This window comes from Ictidomys tridecemlineatus, chromosome 8 (genome assembly GCF_052094955.1).
Source record: "Ictidomys tridecemlineatus isolate mIctTri1 chromosome 8, mIctTri1.hap1, whole genome shotgun sequence".
NCBI classification, from domain to species: Eukaryota; Metazoa; Chordata; class Mammalia; order Rodentia; family Sciuridae; genus Ictidomys; species Ictidomys tridecemlineatus.
In genome coordinates, this window is record NC_135484.1 from 61,665,535 (window position 1) to 61,691,445 (window position 25,911).

The window sequence follows — 25,911 nt, forward strand, 5'->3', positions numbered from 1 at the left end:
GATATATAAATTTTGTATAAATATGTGTGCACACACATACATATATACATTTGCTTGTTCAAATGTATATAAACAGATGTGCTGCTTTCGTAAAGTATAATATATTCCAAGTTGAGTTCTGGATTCAATTTGTATTTTCAGTTTTAGTCTTCGTTTTTCCCCTGAGAAAGCTTTTAAATATTTCTAGGGCAAAATTTTGTGATAGTTTCAGCTGTCCCTGCAACCACTTTCATTATTTGTGTCATTATTACTGCTGCATAATCTGAACATAAAAAAACATGGTGCTGTAACAAATGACTTCTCAGTACTGACAGTTATAGCAGCAGCATTCAATACTGATGAAAAATTTCCCAGCGAGATATCTGGCCAGGTTTACATAAACCAAACAGGAAATGGCTGCCACTATTCACATTAAATGCAAACTGTTTGATGTAACTTTTGCTATATTTTACATTACTATAAAATCTCTTTCATTCCCAATTGATGAAATTTCAACTGTATTAATGTTGAAAAAAGATAACTTTGAGATTTCATGTCTGGTGTTCTTGTTTGTTCTTTAATAATATCTTGTAAAGATAATTTTTGAAAAGTTCTAGTTTTCAATTGTTTAAATTTTATGAACTTTTTAAATTTTTATGACAGGGAGAGGTTTGTTATGACTTTGTCCCAATGGACTGCTAATAGAAGTTAGCCTGTCTAGCCCATGTGCTAGATGCTGTCAGTATCAAACTGCCTTTGACTTTCACACCTCTCAGGGGACTAGTAATTGTTGTGTTCAAACAGCCTGTAATTGTGATCCCGCTGGCTTTCTCAGTACGCTTCTGGCTATTAGAATCATTAAACAACTCAGCACCTGTTAACAGCATTGTAAATATTCAACCCTGCTTGTGTGCAGGTTGAGTCCAATATAGAGAAATCTTACAGAGCTCAGTCTCATAAATTAGAGCTTCTGACAAGTCAATTATTGTGAAACTGGGTTTCTCTGTGAAATAAATGAAATAGCATGCTGACAAAAAGGTAGGCTGTCTGTTTATAGCAAAGGGAAAATAATGACTTGATGATTCAAAGCACTGGGCATGAAACTACATTGTATCCTTTATCTGTAATTAAACAGTTGCATAAATTTTCTGTTTAAACAACCTGTAAATTATAAATTTTATACTGTGGAGAATACAACATGAAAACAGACCTTTTTACTTAGCTATTGTATGCTTTTTCAAGTTGGTAAAGGGATTATTGAAATGAATGATAAGTAATATTTTAAGATGAATGCTTATACTTGTTCAGGCTAGAAATTGTATAATAGCTGAAAAGTTCATTCAACAGAAGTAAAGGCCATATTGTGCTTTAAATACAGATCATATAAATCTAAACTCCATTCTTTACTCACACAAAAGTGTCCAAGTATATGAACTCTAAAGTGTCGAATATATGAACTCTCAAAAATCTGTGTATCTTAAAAAGTAATTTAATTTAAATTTAGTTTTATTATTTTACTATGATTGCAAATTATATAGCTAATTAAGATGTAACATTTTAATTTTAAAGGATTTAAAAATTTTAAGTGACCTTAGCCTTCATTTCAAGTGCTAGCAAAGAATATTTGGAAAAGATCAGTGAAGTTCAGTTACCTGAATTGAATTTTGTACCGCTTCTTGTAAATTCACTAGGATTTTGGTGAGCAAATTTGGGAATAAAATTTTAAAATGAATATCAATGATTTTTATGCTTTCCTATTCAAATAACTATTAAATTTTAATAAGCTAGATTATTAGTAATATTTTAATAAGATCATCAGATAGTGTGTTATAGAGAGACATAATTTTAGTTGGCTTTTCTTTGTTTTGCCAAATTATGTTTAAATGTTTACACTAACTGTATTATCTAGGTGAAAGCTATTATTGTTCATTTAAAAAAAAAAAAAAAAAAAAGTCTCTTAATAGACTTAAACAAACTTTAGAATATTAACCCATCCAAATGCATTTTGTAAGTACAATGAATAAAATAGCATTAAATAAAACATAGTGAATTAAATAAATATTAAAAAGAACTGTAATTTTTAAGGAAACTTTTTATTATTAATTGGTTTAACTATTATTAGTAAGCATACCAAGTTTATTTATTCATGCATAAAATGGCAAAGTTGGCATTCCAGTTATATCTGTGGTAGATTACAATAATCAGCATCATCCACGAGTTTTTTTCAAATAACTTAATAAATTTATAAACAAAATGAAATTTTATTTTTTGATAATATTATTTTTTATAATTTTAACTGCATGAAGAATTAGATTCTTATGCTACAAGTGGTACTACTTATATATTATCTTGGGCAAATTTTTACTAGTGTTTTCAATTTAGAATACCTTTATCAACTATGTATTAGTCTAGACAGCTACAAATAGTATTGGAAAATTTATAGGCTCAGTGAGCCAAAAGAATGTGATGTATGAAGTCAACACTTATATTGCAGAAAGTTTGACTGTAAAGTTCACTTCCTGGGGAAAAAAAAAAGAAAGAGAAAAAATATCTTTGATAATTTAGAATGACTTTGAGAATCTGTCTCTTTTATGAGGCTATAAAGATCCACAATTTTTATTTTTACCTCTGAAGCAGAAAACTAAATACTTCGGCTTAGTGATTTTCCAGGGCAAAGGAAATATTTTCTACCTTTTTTCTAATGCTGGTGTTTGTGTTTCACTTTGATATATACCTAGTTGGGCATAATTTAAACATTTTGTTTAGATTAATGATAGCACTGGGTTTAGTACTTCATTGATAAACACTGCTTTATTTCAGTTCATGACAAGAGGATTTGTTTAGGAAAAGCAATAATTTTTCCACAGACTAAAAGTAACTACTCCTTTTTTCTGAAAAGTTGTTTTACCAAGTAAATTCTATTATATTATTTATCTTTATTCAGTGAAGATTCTTGAATTTAGAATACTTAGCATTTGAACTAACTTCTCTTTGTAATGGAAATATATCCTGACATGATTTCAGACCTACTTCAATGTAATTTTCATCCTGTACTGTCTTTAAGTCTTTTGCTTTGGAGAAAGGAAAACAAAATCCCCAAAAGAGTCATCTGCTCAGATTTTCTATACCTCAGGTGTGTTTTCTTTTAGGCTTCTACCATATGAGATTGCTTAGCACCCTTTTTCACTTTCTGGTCCTATACAGATGTAAAACTGCCATCATGGGTTTTAATTAGAACCTGATCTAAGGTTCTAAGACCACTTTCTGCTTCTACTCCTCTATTTACATGAGGGCAGGGGAGGTAGGGTATATAAATTCTTCATGCCTACTAGGGTACAGAGTTCATCCAGTAAGAATTAGAAAACTGCCATGACAATGGGTCCTTCACCTTTTGGATCATTTCCCAGGCCCAGATTCTTAGTGATTTGTCAAGAACCTCTCTCTCTGAGTTGTAGGGAAGAGTATTCAGATGAATTGTATGTCCTTAGGATTTTTATTTGGAAAATATACAAAGCTGTGTATATGTATTTTCTGTATGTTATTTTTAGCTTGATGATGTCCCTTCTAGTTGTTAGGATGACAGTTGTTCCTTATGCACTAGAGGAACAATAACTGACTACATTACCTAGAAGAACTATCACCCATATCACTATTCTATTTTGTAAAATTATTGGGATTAGTTCATATAGTAAAAGGGAACAAGATTTATATATTTATTTATATATTTACATACATAAATACATTTACATATATTTCATATTTCCAGCTTTCTAAATTCAGGGCATAATTTGGTGTACATGATTAAAATGACACAATACTAGTTATAACATGGGAAACAGTTTCTCTTTAAATGTGATGCAGGATTTTATATCCTCATCTTATATATTTTTAATGTATTATCATTTTCATCATTGTCAACAAAGCTTCACATGAGACCTTTGATTTGTAAATCAGGAATGATAATTACAGTTGCTTTATTTCTCTGATTTACTGTAAATGTAATTTGTGTTTTTGAAATTCTGAAGAGATCATAAAACTAAGGTGATATTTTTGGTAGAAAATACCTTGATACTAATAATAACCTTGCTTGTTTTCTAGCTACTACAATTTAGGTGATGTGAGCCATGATTCTGTAAACAAGTTTCTGTCCCATCTGATTGAAAAGTCCCTGGTTGAGTTGGAACTTTCCTACTGTATTGAAATTGGAGAGGTACGACTTGGTTATATATATATATATATATATATATATGTACATATATATTCTAATTACCTAGCTTTTCAAAAACAGGGCTTTTGGTTCTAGTACTACCAAATTTGTACCAAAACTTTTGCATTAGCAACCTGCAGTATGAATTATTAGTTTTATGAAGATATGTAATTCCATTGTACTTTTTACTAATGTCATTTTTATCCTTTGGAACAGGATAATCGGAGCATTGAGCCTCTCACATACGGCCGAATTGCCTCCTATTACTATTTGAAGCACCAAACCGTTAAAATGTTCAAGGACCGTTTGAAACCTGAATGCACTATTGAAGAATTGCTGTCAATTCTGAGTGTGAGTTTCATGATATTATTGTATTGTTTCTATATATTTCAGACTTTCTCTTTTAATTTGTCCTGAGTTTTTGCCATCCAGTTCTTGAAATTTGACAGAAATGTTCATGAAGTCCTTCCTTCTGTCAAACAAGGCTACTACAAAGTTTCCTGTTTAGACCAATTTCCCCATAAATAAAGGTGATTCCATAATTAATTTATTATTCAAACTTGGATCCTTCTATCGGTGGAAGGGCATTATTAATATTTAAGCCAGAATTAAAGGTAGAAGCTGGACTTTCCTGAGCAAGCCTTTGACATTGTAGCCTCTTTGAATTCAAAACTTTTCCTATTGCTTCTTTTGGATAGTTGCTGTTGAATACTTAACTATGATGTTATTGAAGTTTCTTTACTTAAAGATCTGCATGATTTAAGTCTTCTTAGAATTAATGCCAAAGAGCTGTTTAAACCCTACACCCAACCCCACCAAGTTCCTTTACAAAAAAAAAAAAGAAGTTTCATATGGTAAAAACTATCCTATGACCATTTTTACATTTTTGCTTAGAAGCTAAACAATAGATTTAATATGGAAGTTTACGTTTTTATTACAACTCTTCTCCACCTGCCTTTCTACATAGCATACACTTTATTTATCTATTTATTATTTTTTACTTTGTTGAACTGAAGTGTGTTAATTTGCCATTAAACTTTGTTGCCATATTAGTCAAAGTGTGTGTGTATGTGTTTGTGTGTGTGTGTGTGTGTGTGTGTGTGTGTATTCATTATTTTATTCTTCAGGTGTACTGGTGCTTTTTTTAAAAAAAAAGTTAACCCCATTCGAGTATAACATTTTTTAGGTGTTTCTCATCTAAATTCACTGATTCTTTGGTAGTTTGCTTATTAATTTTTTTTCCTTTCTCTCCTATTGCTTTGTTATTCACAATGAACATTGATATCTCACTCACAGATTTTTAATTTCTCAATTCTTTCCCTCTAAGAAACTTCTGTATAGATTTTATGCCTACCATAAGGCCTGGAACATTATAATGAATCAGAACATGTTTATTAATGAATCAGTTGATGGATAGAAAGATGGATGAATTGATGCTGTATAAATTAGATTTTTACTGTGTGTAGAAAAGAATATATGATTTTAAATATATGATGCAGCTATCAAAAACATTGGTCTTTGAGAAATTAAAAGTTTATTTCTGAGAGACGAGTATTTAAAAAGGATGAGATTGTGTCATCTCCTAGTCAAAGATTCATAAAAATCGGATTTCTCTGGTGAGAAGACTGTTAGAAAACTGCCATGACAATGGATTTAGAATGTTGTTAATGATTTTGGGTATACATCTTAAGTTACTCTCTCAGATTTGAGAATATAATTTTTATTTCATATTGTCTTAGTTCATTTTGTATTGCTATAACAAATACCCAAGTCAACCCATTTTGGTCATAATGGCCATTTTGTCTCATGATTTTGGGACTAAAATTTCCAAGCTTCAGCAGCTACATCTGGGGGGGACCTCATACTCCATACTAACATGGCAAATGCAGCACATATTTGAAGTATATGCAAGACCTGTGAGGGATATATTTAGAAGAGACCAAGCACATGGAATGACCACACATTATAGACACCTTTTCTTAAAATAACTTACCAGGTCCTGTGAAAACTATCCCACTTCTATAATACAGGCATTAATCCCCACCAAGACTGGTACCCCATGATCTAATTACCTCCCACCAGGTCCCACTTCTTAAGGTCTCAACACATTTTATACTATTACATTATTTTAAAATATGTCACAGATTAATTTAACCAGTTGCTACCCTATTGTGCTAAAGAAGAAACAGAAGTGATTCCTTCTCTCTATTTTTTTAAGATTTTTTTTTAATTCTTATTTTTAGTTGTTGATGGACCTTTTTTTTATTTATTGATATGTGGTGCTGAGAATCAAACCCAGCGCCTCAAGCGTGCTAGGCAAATGCTCTGCCGCTGAGCCACAACCCAACCCCTTCACTCTATTTTTGATGCACCTTATTTAACTTCTTTCTATTCTGCCTCTTTACTACCCTAACTAGTCTCTACTGAATCCTCTTCTACTTGTTCTATTTCAAGATTGATTAGTTTCCTAAAATGAGTAAAAACTGATGGTATTTTTCTGTGTCTGGCTTGTATGACTTAATATAATGACCTCCAGTTCCATCCATGTTGCTACAAATAGCAGGATTTCATTCTTTTTATGGTGGAATAGTATTTCATTCTTTTTATGGTAGAATAGTATTCCATGGTATACAATTCCATTGTATGCCATTGTGTACCACATTTTCTTTATCCATTTATCCACTGAAGGGTATCTGGGTTGATTTCATATTTTGACTATTGTGAACAGTACTACAGAAAACATGAGAGTGGACAGATCTTCTTGGTATAATGATTTCATCATCTTTAGGTATACACATGGTAATGGAATTGCTGGATCATTTGGTAATTCTGTTTTAAGTTTTTTGAGGACTATCCTTACTGTTTTTTCTATAATGGCTATGCTAATTTATATTATAACCAACAATGTATAAGAGTTTCCCTTCTCTGCATTCTTTTCAGCATTTATTTTTTGTCTTTTCTATATTAAACACACAACTTCTTTTTAAGTAGAGATATAATTATTTTAACTTTATAGTATTTATCAGATGCTACCTTTTCTTTCAAAAATTAAAGAAAGGATTTAACCAGGTCACCTTATCATATACTTTCTTTCAGTGTTTTGGGCACTGCAAGCTTCTATTTTTAAGCATTCCATAGCAGAAAGTACATAGACAGGTTTGGTAAAAGTTCCATATAGATCCATTCATACCTCATCAAATACATTTTTTTTCTCTTGTAAAACCTCTTTTGAGGCTTCTGTTTTCACTTTTCTTTCCTTGAAGTTAAACTCTTTCTGTCTTGCATTTTTTGATACTATGTTTTTTCCTCTATCAGTAGGATGGGTGGAATCAATCTAATAGTTTTCAGAGTGGTATTATATTAATATCATGCTATTGACCAGTCAGAAGTGACAGCAACAGGTAGAGTCTGAGTTTACAGATAAAACTGAATTCTTGCAGATATAAGGATTTAATAATCAAGTTCTTAGCAAAAAGCGATTTTTCTAAAGAAATTACTTTAGAGTATGTTGAAGCTGATTTATTCTTTATATGTTATTTCCATTTTTTCATATTAAAAATCTTGGTCACCCTCTTACCCACAAACAGTATAATGATTCATAAAAAAATATTATTTCATATCTTCACTGTGTAAGTCACTTTCTGAGGTTAGGGTATAAAACAGTTAATATTATTGACAAGCTTCCTATATAAATGTGTGTGTGTATGTGTGTGTGTTTCTATATACTAATACATAGAAAAACTGTGAGTCATAGTAATAAACCATGGAAGGCACTTGTGTATTGCTGATGACTCCAGTCATCAGCTCACTGTGATGCTCTAAGAATTGCAGTATAATGTGGCTCATAATTTAAAAAGAATATCTAAAAACAAAGCAAGGTGTAGTATTCTGTCCTTCATGTTAATCTTCTCTTTACAGAATAGATTTACTATATATATTTCTGTTAGTCTCACATTAAACAGACCTCAAGAAGAAAATCTGAATGGCCCAAAGTGAGCTACTCGAATGATAGAAGACGTGTGAGTAGAGCCCTTTTAGTCTGAACAACAAAGTCTTTGAGGCAAAGACTTTGTTGATCAGACTAAAAATTTAACCAAAATTAAAATAATGAGTCATTTGAATAGAGGCCTCTTTGTGTCTTGAACACAAATAACAAAAAGTGTGACTTTTTCACAGTTGATGGGTGGTTCTATCTGATTCTCAGAGAACTTATATTTCAATTGATGAATATAGGCCAAAAATGTATTTTAAAAGGGTTGGAATAAATTTATTGAGACCTGCTAAAGAACCAAAAAGGAAATTGTGTTAGCCCCATTGTTATGAGATTCATTTCTCTGAAGACCAAAGAAGGCATAGATCCATACTGGACTTTCTTGGTCTTTGCATGGTTTATTCTCTTGGCCCTCTAGGTACTTAGGAATCTTTTTTATTCTCCAGAATATTATGAACTTTTCTTTCTTTCTTTCTTTCTTTTTTTTTTTTTTTTTTTTGGCAAGTTGTTGTACTTTCGAGTACTAATTCTGGCTGATTTTACTTTATTATATGAAAATCTTTATTCCAGCCAACATTGAAAATGAATAGACTTCTGCTACTACTTTTTTTTCTCTTGTAAAACCTCTTTTGAGGCTTCTATTTTCACTTTTCTTTCCTTGAAGTTAAACTCTTTCTGTTTTGCATTTTTTGATACCATTATCTTTAAGTGATATTAAAATATTCTATTCTAGGTGTAAGGCCAAAGATCATACTGGGACTGTTTCTTTTCTTTCTCTTTATTAGTTGTATTCTACAGTTGTAACCCACTTAGTTAAATCTTGTCTTTCCAAAACATCCATTAAAAAATAATTTTTATTGAGCACCTACCATGTTCCAGAAATTTTATATACATTATTTATAAGCATCAAACAACCCTTCATGGTAAGTGTTAACATACAGATAATGAGGTTGAATTATAATAAAATGAAGGTATTTTGTGTCATATAGAATTTTTTCTCCTATGCCTACCCTTCTTTTTTCTCCTTGACTCAATTCTAAGCATATATGTTTTTAAAAAATAAAGAATGGAAGTTGCTTTTAAAATTTATACCTAGAATCATAGGTATTAAAAGCAGATATTAATTACTTGAAAAAAAAATTATTTCAGCATTCTTTATTGGAGACATATATTTTACATTTTAAACGATCTGATGCTATTTTGAAAAGGCTAGGTATTCTGAAAGAACCCTTGCCAAGTTTTTTTCAACACCATGCATTAATAAGCTTCATAATGAAGGCAGCTGCTTCACACCTCTATTGTTAACCAGTGACATTACATCTGTCTGGCTCCATTGATGCCCTCCTCCTACTTATTGAAGCATTTAGCAGTTTTGGCAACAGGGATTATATGGCTTGGAGTTAGTAGTCTAATTAGATATAAGTGAAAATCCTGAGGGAAAAGAACATTTAAAAAGTAATTTGAAGAATCTCTTAATGATGTTGGCACTGAAAGCCCAAATCTAGAGTAGAAAGTACTTGTCGTCATGGCAAATCAGGACTTTGATATGTTCAGAAAACTTTTAGAAAGCAACCTATTTTAAAACAGTAATAGAAATTAAAAGCTTTCAAAGCCAGAGAAATCTTTTTTGGACATATTTTTCAGAGTATGATTGCTATAATAATAATAATTTTGAAAGAAAGCAAAATATGCCCCAAGTATATTTATGTCTCCAAAATTTTCAATAGTTTCTTTCTGTTACTGATCTTATGACTACACAGAAACATGAGATTATACTTATATATCAAATGTGGGGTTATAGTTATATATCAAATATACAATTTAAAAAACTGTGAAATTCTTATTTTCCAATGAAGACTTATTTTATTGACTAAAAGAATGGATTTCATGTGTTAATGTAAAACAGAAAAATTCCAAATTTAGAAGAGTGTCAGAGAAACATGATTTTTATGTATCAATAAATTTCCAGTTTGACAGTACTGCTTTCTCTAAAAACATATTGATTCTTTGCTATGCCCGTGTATATTACATTTTTAATAATGTGACATACTTAATGTTTGAATTTTGTCATGTTTAGGGCAAAACTACAAATTTTTTTATTGCAAACTGAACAAATACATTTCTCAAATATATGAGATTGAGAAAATAAAGGAGATTTTTTTTTAAGAGAGAAATTTAAAACTAAATAAAAAGAACAAGCCAGTTATAAATAGTACTGGTAGGGGACCCAGCATGTAAAATTAAAGAGTTCATTAAAGGAAAAATGAAAGAAAGGAAAGGTTAACTGAGTAACAGTGAACACCACCAACCTCATGGCCTTCCATTTCCAAATAACCCCATGACAATCACAGAATCCCATCTGCTACTCTGAGGGAGGAAACCTGATGGGATATTTTCCAGGGCTTGTGAGAAGAGCTTCTCTAACCCTCAGGCTGGGGAGCTGCCTGGCATCTTTTGGAGAAGCACAGATGGCAAATATCTTGAAAAAAAAATTATCTTTGCTCTTGGTCCCTTTCCTTTGAGACCTTTCTTATTCTCTGTTATTCCTTAGGTTCTCCCAGAATTCTGTACTTACAGTGTTTCTGATAAAAGGCCTTAATCTCAAGTAAGTCTGTTGTGATTTAGAAGAAGACACTAAAGGTTTTTAAACTCTTATGTTTTGATGAGCATAAAATATGTTTGTGATACTACTTTGAATTTGCACTGTTACATCTTTGTTTCTTTTTTCTTTTCCTAATTACTCTTGGTGTCCTAAGTGATCATCAGCATTCTACATGTTGGTGATTAAATAGTATTGTTAATTTAAAAATGAGCTTAAATATAAAAGTATAAATAGACTTACTGTTTCTTCACTATTACATAGTTTACCTTTTTTTACTTAAAAAAGTATTGCCTAAAATGACACGGAATGGAGAAATAATTTTAAAAACAAAATGCCAACTGTATTTCCAACAGTGAATTAGTATCTCACAGAAACTTAAATATCTTCTTTCCCTTTAATAGTGTGTACTTTTTTCTTTTTTGAATATTATTTTTCCCTTTTATCTAAATTTATAAAGCAAAGTACATAAAAAGTATACACCCATAATCTTCTCAGCCTAAACTGTAAAAAATAGTTTGTCACAGTTCATTAAGATTTGCTAATGGTTCTATCCAGTACTAATATTTAAGGCACTTGGAAAATACCAAATAAATAGAAGACGATTCATATTTTTCAAGAATAATCATCCTAGAGCCCAAGAAACCTAGTGATCACAAAGGAGCAGAGTTGTGTTTGTCTCCATGCTGTTGCTGCTTGATACTGCTTCACCTGTGCCTGGAAGTATTTCGTCCTGCTTACAGCATTTAAGGCTAAAGACTTGCTCACGTTGTCCTCTCTCCAGTAGTTAGTTACAAGCCTGGCAGGGATGAATCCACAAATACCTGGGAGTCATATAAGAACTTCTACAAAGGGAACCACTGTTTAGACATTTCTAAGTTACAAATATCTTGAATGGTTTTATATGATTTAAGTTATAGTTATAAAACTATACTAGTTTTCTTTCTATGGAAGGAACAGTATCATGAATAATTTGGCAAAATAAGTCACTATTTGCTTATTTTTACACAGATTATTGAGGAGTGAGAACTTATCAAACTGTTCACTCATTGAAAGTGTATAATCTATTGGTTTTTAGTATGTTCACAGAATTGTCACTACAGTCAATTGTAGAATAGTCTCATCACCCAAGAAAGAAACATAAATAACAGTCATTCCCAGTTTCTCTCTTCTCATTGTCTCCTCACCAGCCCTAAGCAATCTACTTTCTACCTCTTATCTAATTGTAATGAGCTCTCTTTTGACCAACAATTTCCCTGCTACCCACCCTTAATCATCCAAGTCTCTGATAACCATCCTTCTACTCTGTCCTTTTAAGTGAGATCTCCTGGCTTATTTCATTTAACATAATGTTCTCCAGCTTTATCCACATTGTTACAAATGACAAAATTTCCTTATTTTTTAAGGATGAATAGTATCCCTATGTGTATATCCCACATTTTCTTTATCTGTTTATTCATTGATGGCTACCTAGGTTGAGTCCATGTCTTCACCATTGTGGATAGTGCTGCAATAAATATGAGAATGAAGATATCTCTTTGACATACTGATTTCATTTTCTTTGACTATCTGCCCAGTAGTGAGAGTGCTGATTATAAATATAGTAATTCTGTTTTTAATATTTTGAGGAAATTACATATTATTTTCCATAATGACTGTACTAATTTACATCCTACAGTGTGTAAATTGGTTTTATTTTCAGATAATTTGCTATTGATGTATAGAATGCTTTGAGTTTTATATGTCAATGTTTATTTTGAAACTTTACCTGACTGGTTAGTTAGATCTGACAATTTTTGGTGGAATCACTAGAGCTTTCGATTTTCAAAGGTCATATCAACTTCAATTTAGATGTCTTTTATTTCTTTCTCTTGCTTAATTTATCTGACCAGGACTTCAGCATTATGTTTAATAGAAGTGGCAAAGTGGGCATTCTTTTTTGGGAATATTCTTATTTATCATTAGTAGTTAACTCTCTGCTTGGCTTAATGTTATTATCTTTTAGAATTGTCTATTATTTCTGTTTAGCTTAATGTTATAACCATTTAGAATTGTCAGTAAATAACCATATTGGGAAAATAAAAATTATTTTGTACTGAAAATAAGAGTATGATCTTGCTGAGAATAAAATTTGTTCCAATTTAACCATTTCTTAGTCTACTTTGGATAAGCAAAGCATTGTTGGATTTTTTAAAATACGTGAGTCACAAGGACACTAACAGTGAACACTAACAATGAATAAAACATTTTAAAATCTAATTTTCACATGCTGGATATTGGTTTCTGATTAAAGTAATTCTGATTTTGTCCCAACATTTAATTATACTAAAATTATTTTTAGGGTATCTCAGTCCAGCAGGTGGAGCAGTTCAGAAATCCAAGTTACCTCCTTCCATCATTAATAATGGTGATTATAACTGTTTCAAAAGGTCATGCTGGTTCATGTCTTAAAAAAACATATTACCAATAAAAATAATATTAGGATATATTGCAATTATAAAACCTAATATCCTGCCATTTAGTCTCAGAAAGCAAACAAGTAGGTAATTAAGTATGACCTTAACATCTTTTCAAACCCTGAATCAGTTTCACTAATCCTATAATTTATTATTTTGAAAAGAATTTTAAGGGGCTGAGGTTGTGGCTTAGCAGTAGAGCACTTGCCTCGAATGTACAAGGCCCTGGGTTCGATCCTCAGTACCATATAAAAATGAAATAAAGGTACTGTGTCCAACTACAACTAAAAAATAAATATTTTTTTAAAAAAGAACTTTAAAAGGGAAAAATAATCACAGAAATACCCCTTGATGCTTAGGGAAAGATAACCTTTTATGTTAAATAGAATGCTAGGCTTTTTCTTTTTTCTTTTTTTTTTTTCTCACCTTTATTTCATTCATTTACTTTTTTTTTTATGCAGTGCTGAGGATCGAACCCAGGGCCCCAAGAATGCTAGGCAAGCGCCCTACCGCTGAGCCATAACCCCAGCCCCCAGGCTTTTTCTTTATGTAACAATGTAGATAAGTACAATACAATTGTTTTTTACAAAATTAATAACAGTTGGGGACAAAAGTTTTGTGAATTCTTTTTTATGAAGTATATTCTTATATATTTAAAAACAAGACATTATGTTTAGTCATATTCTTTACTATTGCTTTATATGTACTATTATTTTTATAATTATATTTTTATAATTTTTACCATAACTACCCTTCATTATTCTGTTTCTTATTCTCAGCTAGATTTCCTTACACTTAAGAAATAATGGTGACTTCTTCATAGGATGGTTAAAGAAGGTTTTTCTGAAAAGATGGATGGTATTAGAAGAAAGAACTGAATGATATAAAGGAGCAAGTCATGAGAAAGCCCTGTTAAAGAGATTACAGGCCCAGGGAAAGGAAATATAAAGGAAGCAGGGAACTACTTGGCACTATGAGACAGTAGCAGAAAACCCAAGTCTGCTTAAGATTAGAGTGAGCACTGGGAAGTCATGATAGGCACAGCCAAGGCCATCTAGGGCCACCATCAGTAGTTTGGGTTTTATCCTGTGTGTTGAAAGAAACTGGAGAGATTTTGATCAGACGAATGATGTGATATTCATACTGAAAAAGCCTCTCTGTCTTAGTAGAAATCTGGCTATTTTAAAAGTGTAGTTCAGAGAAGATGGTGGCTTGAGTAGAATGTTCAGAAGTTGAAATGGTTTACAGTAATCAGTCTCAGGAAGTTTTAAAGATAGAACCAACAAGAATTACTAATAGATTAATTGTAAGTAAAGAAAATAAACAATATGGTGCTTAGGTTTGAACCAGAACAACTCAGTGAGAAAGAATACTATTTATCAAGGTTGAGAACACTGGGTGAAAACAGAGAATATGTTTATTTGGGGGAAGTCTGATGGCAGCCATATGGATAATATTTAGTATTTCAAAGTCACAGTGTTGGTTGAAATAGCCTGGGCAGTAAGTGTTAATGAGTGATCTGAAGACTGAGTTTTGGGAAGTCTAGCATGTAGAGTTTGGGGAGAGGGAGGAGAGGAGGTACATCCACAATCAAAAATGAATGCAGAAAGATGAGTGAGAAGGAAGAGTTCCAGAAGAATGCATTTTCCTGAAAGCCAAGTGGGAAAAAGTACCTCAAGAAGTGGATGAGAATTAACTGAGTTAAAGATACATGGTGTATAGTTAGATGAGTGCTGTGATTAACCATTCAACTAGATGTCTTTAATGGGTAAATTCAGTGGAGTGGTAGAAACAAAATGTTTATTGGAGAAGACTCAAGAGAGAAGAAAGTAGAGACAGTAAAATCAGCTAATCTTACATGGAGCTTTATGAGGAGGATAATATGGTATCAGTTTTCTTTTATTATTTCTTTTTTGTTTGGCTTTTTTAAGATGTTGCAAAATGTTTGTATGCTGACAGAAACAATCCTATAGTGTGTAGGAAAATTATGCAAGAAGGAGCCAAGTCCTGAAGAAGGCAAAAGGAAAAGGAAAATCAGTGCATAAATAAAAGAAATGGCCTTACCTAAGTACAAGCAGAGACAATTTACCCATTGAGTAGTGGGATGATGAAGAAATTCTCTTCTGTTCTGATTTTTTCATAAGCTACAAAACTAGGTCATCAGCTGAAACTGAGGTGAACAAAGACTGGTAAAAGTAGGAAGACACCATATTAGTAGACTGATTGAGGTAGCCCTAGTGTGACAGTATTAATATGGCATTTGAATTTTGGAAACATGGGTTCACATCTTAGCATGACCATTTAAACTTCCTTGTATAAATGACAAATCATTTAATTTCTCTAAACCTCAGTTTTCTCATTGATTTAAACAGTGCAGCTATATCTGCCCTGCATTTTATCACAGGACTAGTGTGTGTAAAGATCTAATGAGGCAATTAGACAATTAATATGTAAATGCTTATAAATCACTATACACATTTAAGAGATTCTTGTTAGAACATGTCTGACCTTGATCTACTTAGATTTTTTCTTTCTTTGGGTATGTGTTTAGGTTTGGATTTGATGCTGTTTTTTGCTCTTGTTTTGTATTCCAAGTTCTTATTCTAGGCACCTTTACATCTTTTCTAGGGATTCAGAGCATTTTGTCTCTCTAGTCAGAAGGGCAGCCTGTTTGTACTCACACTAAGAAACTTTTTATTTTTTTGCTAGTGGCTTTGAGGAATAAAGAAGACTACAGGGTTTTATGTCCCTTATAATCTCAAGTAATCTTTGATCTTCAGAGCATCCTTTGTGTTTAATTGTTGCCGTTTTTTACCTAAAATGTGGTAATTTCATCTGATTGATTTTGGTATCTTGATCACAGTGTCTTTTTTAAGTTAATTTTATTGTACATATCTAAGGTATACATATTATGTATATATATTTTGCATATTAAAATTATATATATGTAAATTACATGTATATTATAGTAAAACAAATTAACACATCTTTTGTCATACATGGTTACGTTTTCCCTCCAACCCCAACACCTAAGGAATTTTCTGAGTTTTCTCTCTGCCCTACTCCCTCATGCCCTTCTCTCTCTCTCCTCAGGTTAATATTTCTCTAAAGGCCATGGTGGTAGGTTTTAGAGTACCACATGCAAGTTTCAAAGTCAGTAAAATTAATCATTCTCCAGTGCTATATCTTCCTACCTTCAAATAAAAAAATCAGTAAGATTTTTAAATGAGACATTATCCTGATTTTCAGACCAATGTCTGTATTCCTAAGAGAGCTCATCTGTTTGTGTTGGTTGAAAACCATTTAGTAATTAGAAGAAATTATAATGTAATTATGATTAGTAATACTGATCATGGCTGAATGATTACTTCTTCAATGAGATGCTTTGCAAATGGATTAGCACTTCTTTGAATTAGGCATTTGGACTTTAAACCTATGAGAGAGCTCTATTAGTAAGAAAAATGTTCTGTAGGGGGACTAAGCAGCAATCTGCAAAACAGCCAGGAAGCTATTGGGAACCTGGCTGAGGGGGGGGGGGGGAAACAGGCAAATCAAATTGGCTGTTTTATTAGGCATGTATTCAACCGGAAAAAGTCTCCGTATTCAATTGCAGTTAAAGTGCTCTGGTTAACTAATCTAGTTCTTTAGTAGTGCCAACTCTTAAGTGAGGTTTTGGTATTTAATAATTGCTCTTCCTGATTAATTAGATAAATAATAAATTATTTACTATGAACCATATTTAAAATACCTGAAATACCAAATTAAAAATACCTGGAAAAAATAACAACTTAAAGGAAGAAATATTTACTTTGGCTCACAGTTTCAGAGGTTTCAGTTTGTGGTCACTTGGCACATATAGATTAAAAATGAAGGGAGGGAATAAGGCATTCCATGCAAATGGAAGCCAAAAAACAAAAGTGTCAGATAAAAATAGACTTTACATCAAAAACAGGGAAAAAAGATGAGGAGGGTCATTTTATAATGATAAAGGGATCACATCAACAATAGGAATTAGCAATTCGCCAATTATGAACCCAGTATTGAAAAATATATAATAGAGCAATTATTGGTAGACCTAAAGAGAGAAACAGACTCCCAATAGAGTAGTCGCTGGGGACTTTGACACCCATTTTGAACAACAGACAGATCATCCAGACAGAAAATGAGCAAAGAAACAGCAGAATTAAATTGTACCAAATGGACTTAACAGACAGAATCTCCCAGCTTCCAAATACACATTTTTCTCATCAGCATATGGAACATTCACGAGGATAGATCATTTGATAGGCCACAAAACACATCTCAACACAATTTTAAAAATTGAAATATCAAGTATCTTTTCTGACCATAATACAGTGAGGCTAGAAATCAATAGTAGGAAAAGTTTAGAAACTATATAAATATATGGAAATATTTTGAACAACCAGTGGATTGAGGGAAAAAAATCAAGAAGGAATTTTTATAATTTCTTAAATGCAAATACAGATACAACATACCAAAACCTATGGAATTTAACAAAACCAGTGCAAGGAGGAAAAGTTACCTCAATCAATGCCCTCACAGTAAAAGCTGCCCAAATTAGTAAAAGGAAAGAAATAATAAAGATCAGAACAGAAATAAATGGAGACTGGAAAACAGCAGAAAAGATCCATGGAATAACAATCTGGTTCTTTGAAAAGATAAATAAAATTGACAAACCCTTAGCTCAACTCAGAAAAAGAGAGAAGACTCAAATAAAAACAGAAATGAAAAGGCAAACATGATAACTGATACCACAGAAATACAAGATATCATTAGGATTATAATAAACCACTATGTATGTCAACAAAATTGATTATCTTAAAGAAATGAACAAATTCTTAGGGGCATGCACATTCCCAAGTCTCAACCATGAAGAATAGAGAACCTGAACAGATCAATAACTAGTAAAGAGATTGATTGAATTAGTAATAAAAACCCTTTCATCAAGGAAAAGCCCAGGACCAGATGGTGTCACTGTTGACTTTTATCAAACATTTAAAAAGGAACTAATACCAATTCTCCTTAAATTACTGCAAAAAAATTAGAAGCAGAATGAATTTTTCAAACCCATTGTACAAGGACAGCATTGCCCTAATACCAAAACCAAATAAGAACACAACAGTAAGAAAGACGATGGGGATGAAGGAAGGGAGGGAGGGAGGAACCAATATCCTCATAAGCGTGGATGCAAAATTCCTGAACAACATAATAGCAAACTGAATCCAACATCACATTAAAAAGATTATTCACCATGATCAAGTGGGATTCATCTGAGGGATGCAGGGACAGGTCAGTATACACAAATCAATAAATGTAATACACTATTATCAAGAGAACAAAGGACCAGGACCATAGAGTAATCTCAATTGATACAGGAAGAAAACATATGAATCAACATATCTTCATGATAAAAATGCTGAACAAATAAGACATACAAGGAACATACCACAACATTATAAAGACCATTTATACTAGGCCAACAGTTAATATTCTATTGAATGGGGAAAAGCTGAAAGCTTTTAAGATCTGAAACAACACAAGAATGCCCACATTTACCATTTTTATTCAACATAGTGCTAAAAATTTCTAGGCCAGAGGAATTAGACAAGAGAAATAAATAATGGACATCCAAATTGAAAAAAAGAAATTAGTTTGTCACTTTTTGCAGATACATGATCTTTTATGTAGAAAACCGCAGAAACTTCATTAAAAAAAATTATCAGAATATATGAATGAAGCAAAGTTGTAGAATACAAAATCAACATACATAACTCAATACTGTTGCAGTATGCCAATAGAAAATTGTGTAAAGTAGAAACCAAGGAAAGAATTCTATTTACAATAGCTACAAAAAATAAAATACCTACATATAAATTTAACCAGAAGTGAAAGATCTCTATACTGAAAATTATAAAATGTTAATGAAAAAATTGAAAACAATACAAAAAAGTAGCAAGAAGAATCAATATTTTGTGTCTATTCCCAAAAACCAATTTATAAATTCAATGCAATGCCTATCAAAATACCAGTCATATTCTTCATAGAAATAAATAACTCCAAAATTTTTATGAAAACACAAGAATTCCCTGAATAGCCAAAGCCATTTTGAACAATATAAAGCAAAGCAGAAGGCATTATGCTACCAAACTTCCAAATGTGAAATTACTTCAAAGTTGTAAGAGTAAAACAGCATGGAACAGAATAGAGAACCTAGAAGTAAAACAAGACATCTACAGCCAACTTATTTCAACAAAGGTGTTAAGAACACACATTAGGAAAGGATATCATTTTCAATAAATGGTGCTGAGAAATTGGATACCCACATGCAGAAGAAAGCTGTCTCTCATCAGTTACAAAAATCAACTCAAGCTGAGTGGAAAGGTGCACACCGGTAATTCCAGTGGAATGGGAGACTGAGATAGGAGGATTGCAAGTTCAAAGCCAGCCTCAGTAAAAAGCGAGGCACTAAGCAATTCAGTGAGACCCTGTCTCTAAATAAAACACAAAAAGGGCTGGTGATGTGGCTTAGTGGTTAAGTATCCCTGGGTTCAATCTCTAGCACAAAAAAAAAAAAAAAAACCTCAAAATATAGTTAAGACTCAAATTAAGACCAAAATCTACAAGACTACTAGAAGAAAATATAGTGGAAATGCTTCAGGATATTTGGAGTGAAAAAGGAGTTTTTGGACAACACCCCAAAAACATAGGAAATGAAAATAAAAATACATAAATGGTATTACATAAAACTAAAAAGCTCCGCACAGCAAAGGAAACACTTAACAGAATGCAGAAATACAGAACAACCCTACAGAATGAGATAAAATATGCAATGTATGCATCTAACAAGAGGTTGATATCCAGAATATATAAGGAAGTCCAAATTACAATTTTTGAAAAAACTGATTAAAAGAATGGACGGTAAGATCTAAAGAGACATTTCTCAAAGGAATTCATATAGATCATCAACAGGTACATGTAAAAATGTTCAACATCACTAATCAGGGATTTGCAAATCACATCACAATGAAATATCACCTCATTCTAGTAAGAATGGCTAATATCCACAACAACAACAACAAAATAGATATAACACATGATGGTGAGGATGTGGAGAAAAGGGGATCCTTGCACCATGTTGGTGAGAATGTAAATTAATACAGTCATTATGGAAGATAGTATATAGATTTCTGACATAGAACCATCCATAAAATCCATCTGTCCCACTATGGAGAATGTTGCCAAAGGAAATGAAATCAGTATTTTGAAGTGACATCTGCACTCCTATATTCATTGAAGTCCTGTTCATGATAGCCAAGAAGTGAAAACCCAATTGTCCACCAACTATGAATGGATAAAGAAAATGTGATACATTTGCATAATGTAATACTATTCAACCATAAAATGAATAAAATTCTATCATTGTGACAACACCAAAATATGTAGAAATCATTTTATTAAGTGAAATAATAGTAAGTCAGGCACAGAAAGACAAATACCACATGATCTCACTCATGTGGAATCTTAAGAAGTTATCAAAGAAATTTACACTAGAATGATGGTTACTAGAGGCCAGAGACATGAGGGAAGATTGACCAATGGGTATTAACTTACAGTTAGATAGGAGCAAGAAGCTCCCGGGTACTACTGCACAATATGGTGACTACAAATAACAGTTATATATTGTATGTTTCAAGAAACTGGAAAAAGGATTTTGAAAGCTTTCACCACAAAGAAATGATAAATGTTTTGAGGTGATAAATATGTTTAACCCGATTTAAACATCATGTATCAAACATTACATGGAACTCTATTAATATATATACTTTTATGCTTTGTGGAACAGTTTAAAAGTGAATTTTAAAATAAAATGAAATCTGGCTTTATTGAGCAGGTAGGAGAAAAATGAGTGACAGACCAAAAGATGCAAGGATACCACAGCAGATGCTATAGAGACAAGGAGAAAGGGAATGATGATTAGACATAGTAAATAGGAGCCAGCACGTAGCCAGAATAGCAACATTTTTCAAAGGAAATCTAGAATTAGCTAATATTCTAAAGTCCTTAGTTTTGTTGAAAGTTCAAAAATCCTTTTTATTTTTATTACAAACAAAAAGATCATTACAGACTCAAATATAATTTGATAGAGATACATATGCCTTGTTCTCCTTTGAAATTCAGACAATATAAATTGTCTATTGAGCTAATAGGACAGGTCTGCTGCAAGGTGATTTGTATTGGGGAACTAAGGATCTTCCTAGAGAACACACAAACTTGATCCAATAATGGACATAGTCTTTGGGAAGTAGGAGATTAGGTAACTTGTACTGAGCATAGTATTGTCACTCAAATTTGTCCTCCTGGCCAAAGCTTATGCATTAATTCTTAAGGAAAGGTGCAAATACAGATACAAGAAACTATTACTGCTACTGTGGATATAAACATTGATGTCAAGCAGTGCCACTCTAGTGCCTATATAACACAGTATAACTCAAGAGTGGGCAAAAGAACCTTACATCACTTCCAACTGGAGCCATCCTACTAAATATTAAGACTATCAAGATTAATCTGACCTGGTTCCTCCAGGAGTTTTTGGTGGTGGGAGAGACAGACACAGACTTCCATTCACATGGAAATTATGGAATTATGGATTGTAGATCAATGTATACATGTGGTACTCTCACAGGATAGACAAATATTTAACCCAATTTGAAAGGGTCAGAAAATGGGAGAGAAATTTTTCCCACAAAAGCCAGATTGTCAGTCAACAAAAACAAAACATGATTATTATCCAGGAATTTATAGTAGTTGGATTCATTGATGACCAGAACCTAGGACTGAAGATTGTCCATAGAAAAAAATCAAATAGCTTTATAAAATTTTACACAGTGTGAGGAAATGTTTAAAGTAACATAATGTTAAGCAAGAGTAATATATAAAATATTTTTTAATTTTTGATATACAATAAAATATTAACTCATCTTAATTTTCACTGGTACATTTATAATTATACATAGTAGTGAAATTCATTGTTATAGCAGAGGAGGTAGAGAGGGAAGATGGGAGGGGAGGGGAGGGGAGGGGGATGGTAGGGGATAGAAAAGGTAGCAGAATACAACAGTCACTAATATGCCATTATGTAAAAATGTGAGTATGTAACAGATGTGATTCTGCAATCTGTATTTGGGGTAAAAATGGGAGTTCAAAACCCAATTGAGTCAAATGTATGAAAGATGATATATCATGAGCTCTGTAATGTTTTGAACAATCAATTTAAAAAAAAGAAATTCATTGTTACATATTTATACATTTATAAATATAAGGATATAATTTTGGTCAGTTTCATTCCCTATTATCTCACCTTTCCTTCCCATATTCCCTTCCCCTGCTCCCCTTTCTCTATTCTAGTCTCCCTTCTATTTTCATGAAATGCCTACCCCAACTTTATTCCTGTTCTTTCTCTTTAGCGTCCACATATGAGAGAAAACACACAACCCTTGACTTTCTGAATTTGGCTTATTTCACTCACTATCATACCCTCAAGTTTCATCTATTTTTCTTTTGGCAGATGACATAATTTTATTCTTTATGGCAGAATAAAATTCTATTGTGTGTGTGTGTGTATGCCTGTGTATACATATATTTATGCATATAGGTACACAGACACCACATTTTCTTTATCCCTTCATCTATTGACAAACACCTAGCCTGGTTCCATAATTTGGCTATTGTGAATTGTGCAGCTATAAACATGGGTATGCATGTATCACTATAGTGTGCTGGCTTTGTTTCTTGGAATATTGTTATAGCTGGGTCATATAGGTGGTTCCATTCCTTGTCGTTTGCAGAACCTCCATACTGATTTTCATAATAATTGTACTAATTTACCATCCCACCAAGGGTGTGAAAGTGTTTTTCCCCCCACATCCCCTTCAGCATTTATTATTTGTAGTCATAACGGCCATTATCACTTGAGTGAAGTGAAATCTCAGTGTAGTTTTGATTAGTATTTCCTTATTTGCTAAAAATGTTGAACATTTTTCATATATTTGTTGACTATTTGTTATTTCTTCTTTTTAAAAGTGTCTGTTTCAGTTTCACTGAAACATATTGGTTGGGTTATTTGGAATTTTTTGGTGTAAAAGTTTTTTTTGTTCTTTGTATACTGTAGATATTAATCCTCTGTCAGAAGAAAACCTAGTGAAGATTTTCTCCTATACTATAGGTTCTCTCTTTACACTCTGTTTCCTTTGCTGTATAGAAGCTTTATAATATGATACCATCCCATTTTTAATTCTTGGTATTCTTCCTGAGCTTTAGAAGTCCTACTGAGAAAGTCATTGCCTATGCCTATATGTTCAACTGTTGATCCTACATTTTCTTCTAGGAGTTGCATAGTTTCTGCTCTGATCCTCAGGTTGCTGATTCATTTTGGGTCAACCTTTGTGTAGGGTGAAAAATAAAGATTTTGTTTTATTCTTCTGCATATAGATAGTCAGTTTTACCATCACCATTTGTTTAAAAGACTGTTTTCCACAGTGTATGTTTTGGGCACATTTGTCAGTGATCAAATGACTATCTATGAGGATTTGTCTCTGTGTCTTCTATTCTGTACCATTGATCTATGTGTCTGTTTTTATGCCAGTACCATGCAGTTTTTGTTACTATAGCTCTGTGGTGTAATTTGAAATCAGGTATTGTGAATGCCTCCAGCATTGCTCTTTTGGTTTACAATTGCTTTGGCTTGTCTAGGTCTTTTGTTCTACTAAATGAATTTTTAGGACTGTTTTTTCTAGTTCTGTGAAGAATGTCATTAGTATTTTGATGAGGAATACATTGAATCTGTATGTTGCTTTCAGTAGTATGGCCAGTTCAACAATATTCATTCTGCCTATCCATGAACATGGGAGGTCTTTCCCATCTTCTTTGAAAAAGAAGTTTCTTTTTTTAATGTCCTATAGATTACATTATAGATGTCTTTTACCTCCTTGTTTGGATTTATTCCTAGGTTTGCTTTGTTTATTGTTTTTTGTCTATTATGAATGGAACTGTTTTCCTGATTTATTTTTCAACAAATTAATTATTGCTATATAAGAAAACCACTAATTTGATATCCTGCTGCTTTACTGGGTTTATTAGTCTAACAGTGTTCAGGTGGGGCTTCTTGAATCCTTATTCTGCAGATGATTATTAACACACACCTTCAACAATTCTGCAGGGATTTATTTAGTACCTACTAACTATGTTAAGTACAAGAAGAACAATGATAAATAAGATATGGTTCCCATCTTCAAGAGGAGAATAGCCCTGTATCTAAGAAGTAATGATAGTTTCAAATTGACTGTTTTGAAAATGTAACTTGTACAGCATCTCTGAAGTTTTCTTGATAGTCCATTTATTAAGTACAGGGACTCTAGAGTAAAACAGACACAACTTAACCATTTTCTAACAACATGGGACCTTTAGCTATTTATTTAATTTCTTCACACTCTATGTTCTTCTATAAAATAAAGGAAAGATTAAGCAAAATAGTGTATGTAAAGCCTTACTGTGTTCCCTACTGTATAATAATCACTCATTTCTACTTTTGCTAGCTTTCATTCATATATTAATGTGGATAGCAAATTCTAATACATGATATTAGAATTCATATAAATTATATCTAAATTACCATTGTTCTCTTATTTTTAATAAACCTTATAATACAATTTAGATTCCTTTGACTGCCATTAGTGTTTGTTCTGAGACAGGTTCTACTATAATTAGAGGGAAAACAACCTCCATCTTCAACTACCCTTCCCTTTTACTCCTCCATGAAGTTCATGCTAATCCATGAGCCAAGAAGGCCTACTTTCTCTCCTCAACCAGGATAGTTTTTTGTATGAAATAAGAGCCTTCCCACTTGTGTTTCTGTGTGAAATACTTATGAAATAAAGAAGAAACATCATAAATGATTGTTAAGGGGTGATTTAATTCAACAAATGTTGTTGGGTGAATTATATAACTTTTTGTAAGAATATTCAAATTAAATTCTAATTGAATAGTACATATCAAAAGAAACTACAATCAGGGCAAGAATTAATGGACAGTATAATTTTAAAATTTTAATGGGGAGAATGATAAATAAGATATGGTTCCCACCTTCATGAGGAGAACAGACCTGTATCTAAGAAGTAATGATAGTTTCAAACTGACTGTTTTGAAAATGTAACTTATACCAACATCTCTGAAGTATGCTTGATAGTCCAAAAGCATAAAGCATTAAAGTAATTATAAAAGGAAATTGAAATTTTAAATACAAAATATATACACTTCTTTATATGATTTTAAAATATTCCTTATAATTATGGGGAAAAGTAGTATATTTTATATTTTTTAAATCATAATATTGAGAAAATATCCACTAACACTTCAGTGGTAAAATGAAGAGAGGGTATTAAATAACAACTGACAGAAAAAGAAATTCATTTTTAACAAATATAAAGAAAAATTCAGTGATTGGAGATACATGAATTATTGATGATGAGAGCACTGTGATGGGACATTTCTAAATACTGCTGAACAGAGTCTTCATTGACACAGTCATTCCAGAAAGAAATCTGATAATCTATCAAAATATTATACGTAGCTTATAAAAGTTTCTACTACTTGATGATATAAT

General features: G+C 32.1%; 1 protein-coding gene across 4 annotated transcripts in view; it reads left to right on the plus strand.

Annotated features, from left to right (window-relative positions):
- The window catches only part of Ascc3 (activating signal cointegrator 1 complex subunit 3), a 340,007-nt gene that overhangs the window by 258,768 nt on the left and 55,328 nt on the right, over positions 1-25,911 (plus strand). For all 4 annotated transcript variants that reach the window (XM_078019561.1, XM_078019562.1, XM_078019563.1 and 1 more), the window contains 2 exons: positions 4,078-4,189; positions 4,403-4,537. In XM_078019561.1, the coding sequence (XP_077875687.1) occupies positions 4,078-4,189; positions 4,403-4,537 (247 nt within the window). The remainder of the gene's footprint in view (positions 1-4,077; positions 4,190-4,402; positions 4,538-25,911) is intronic.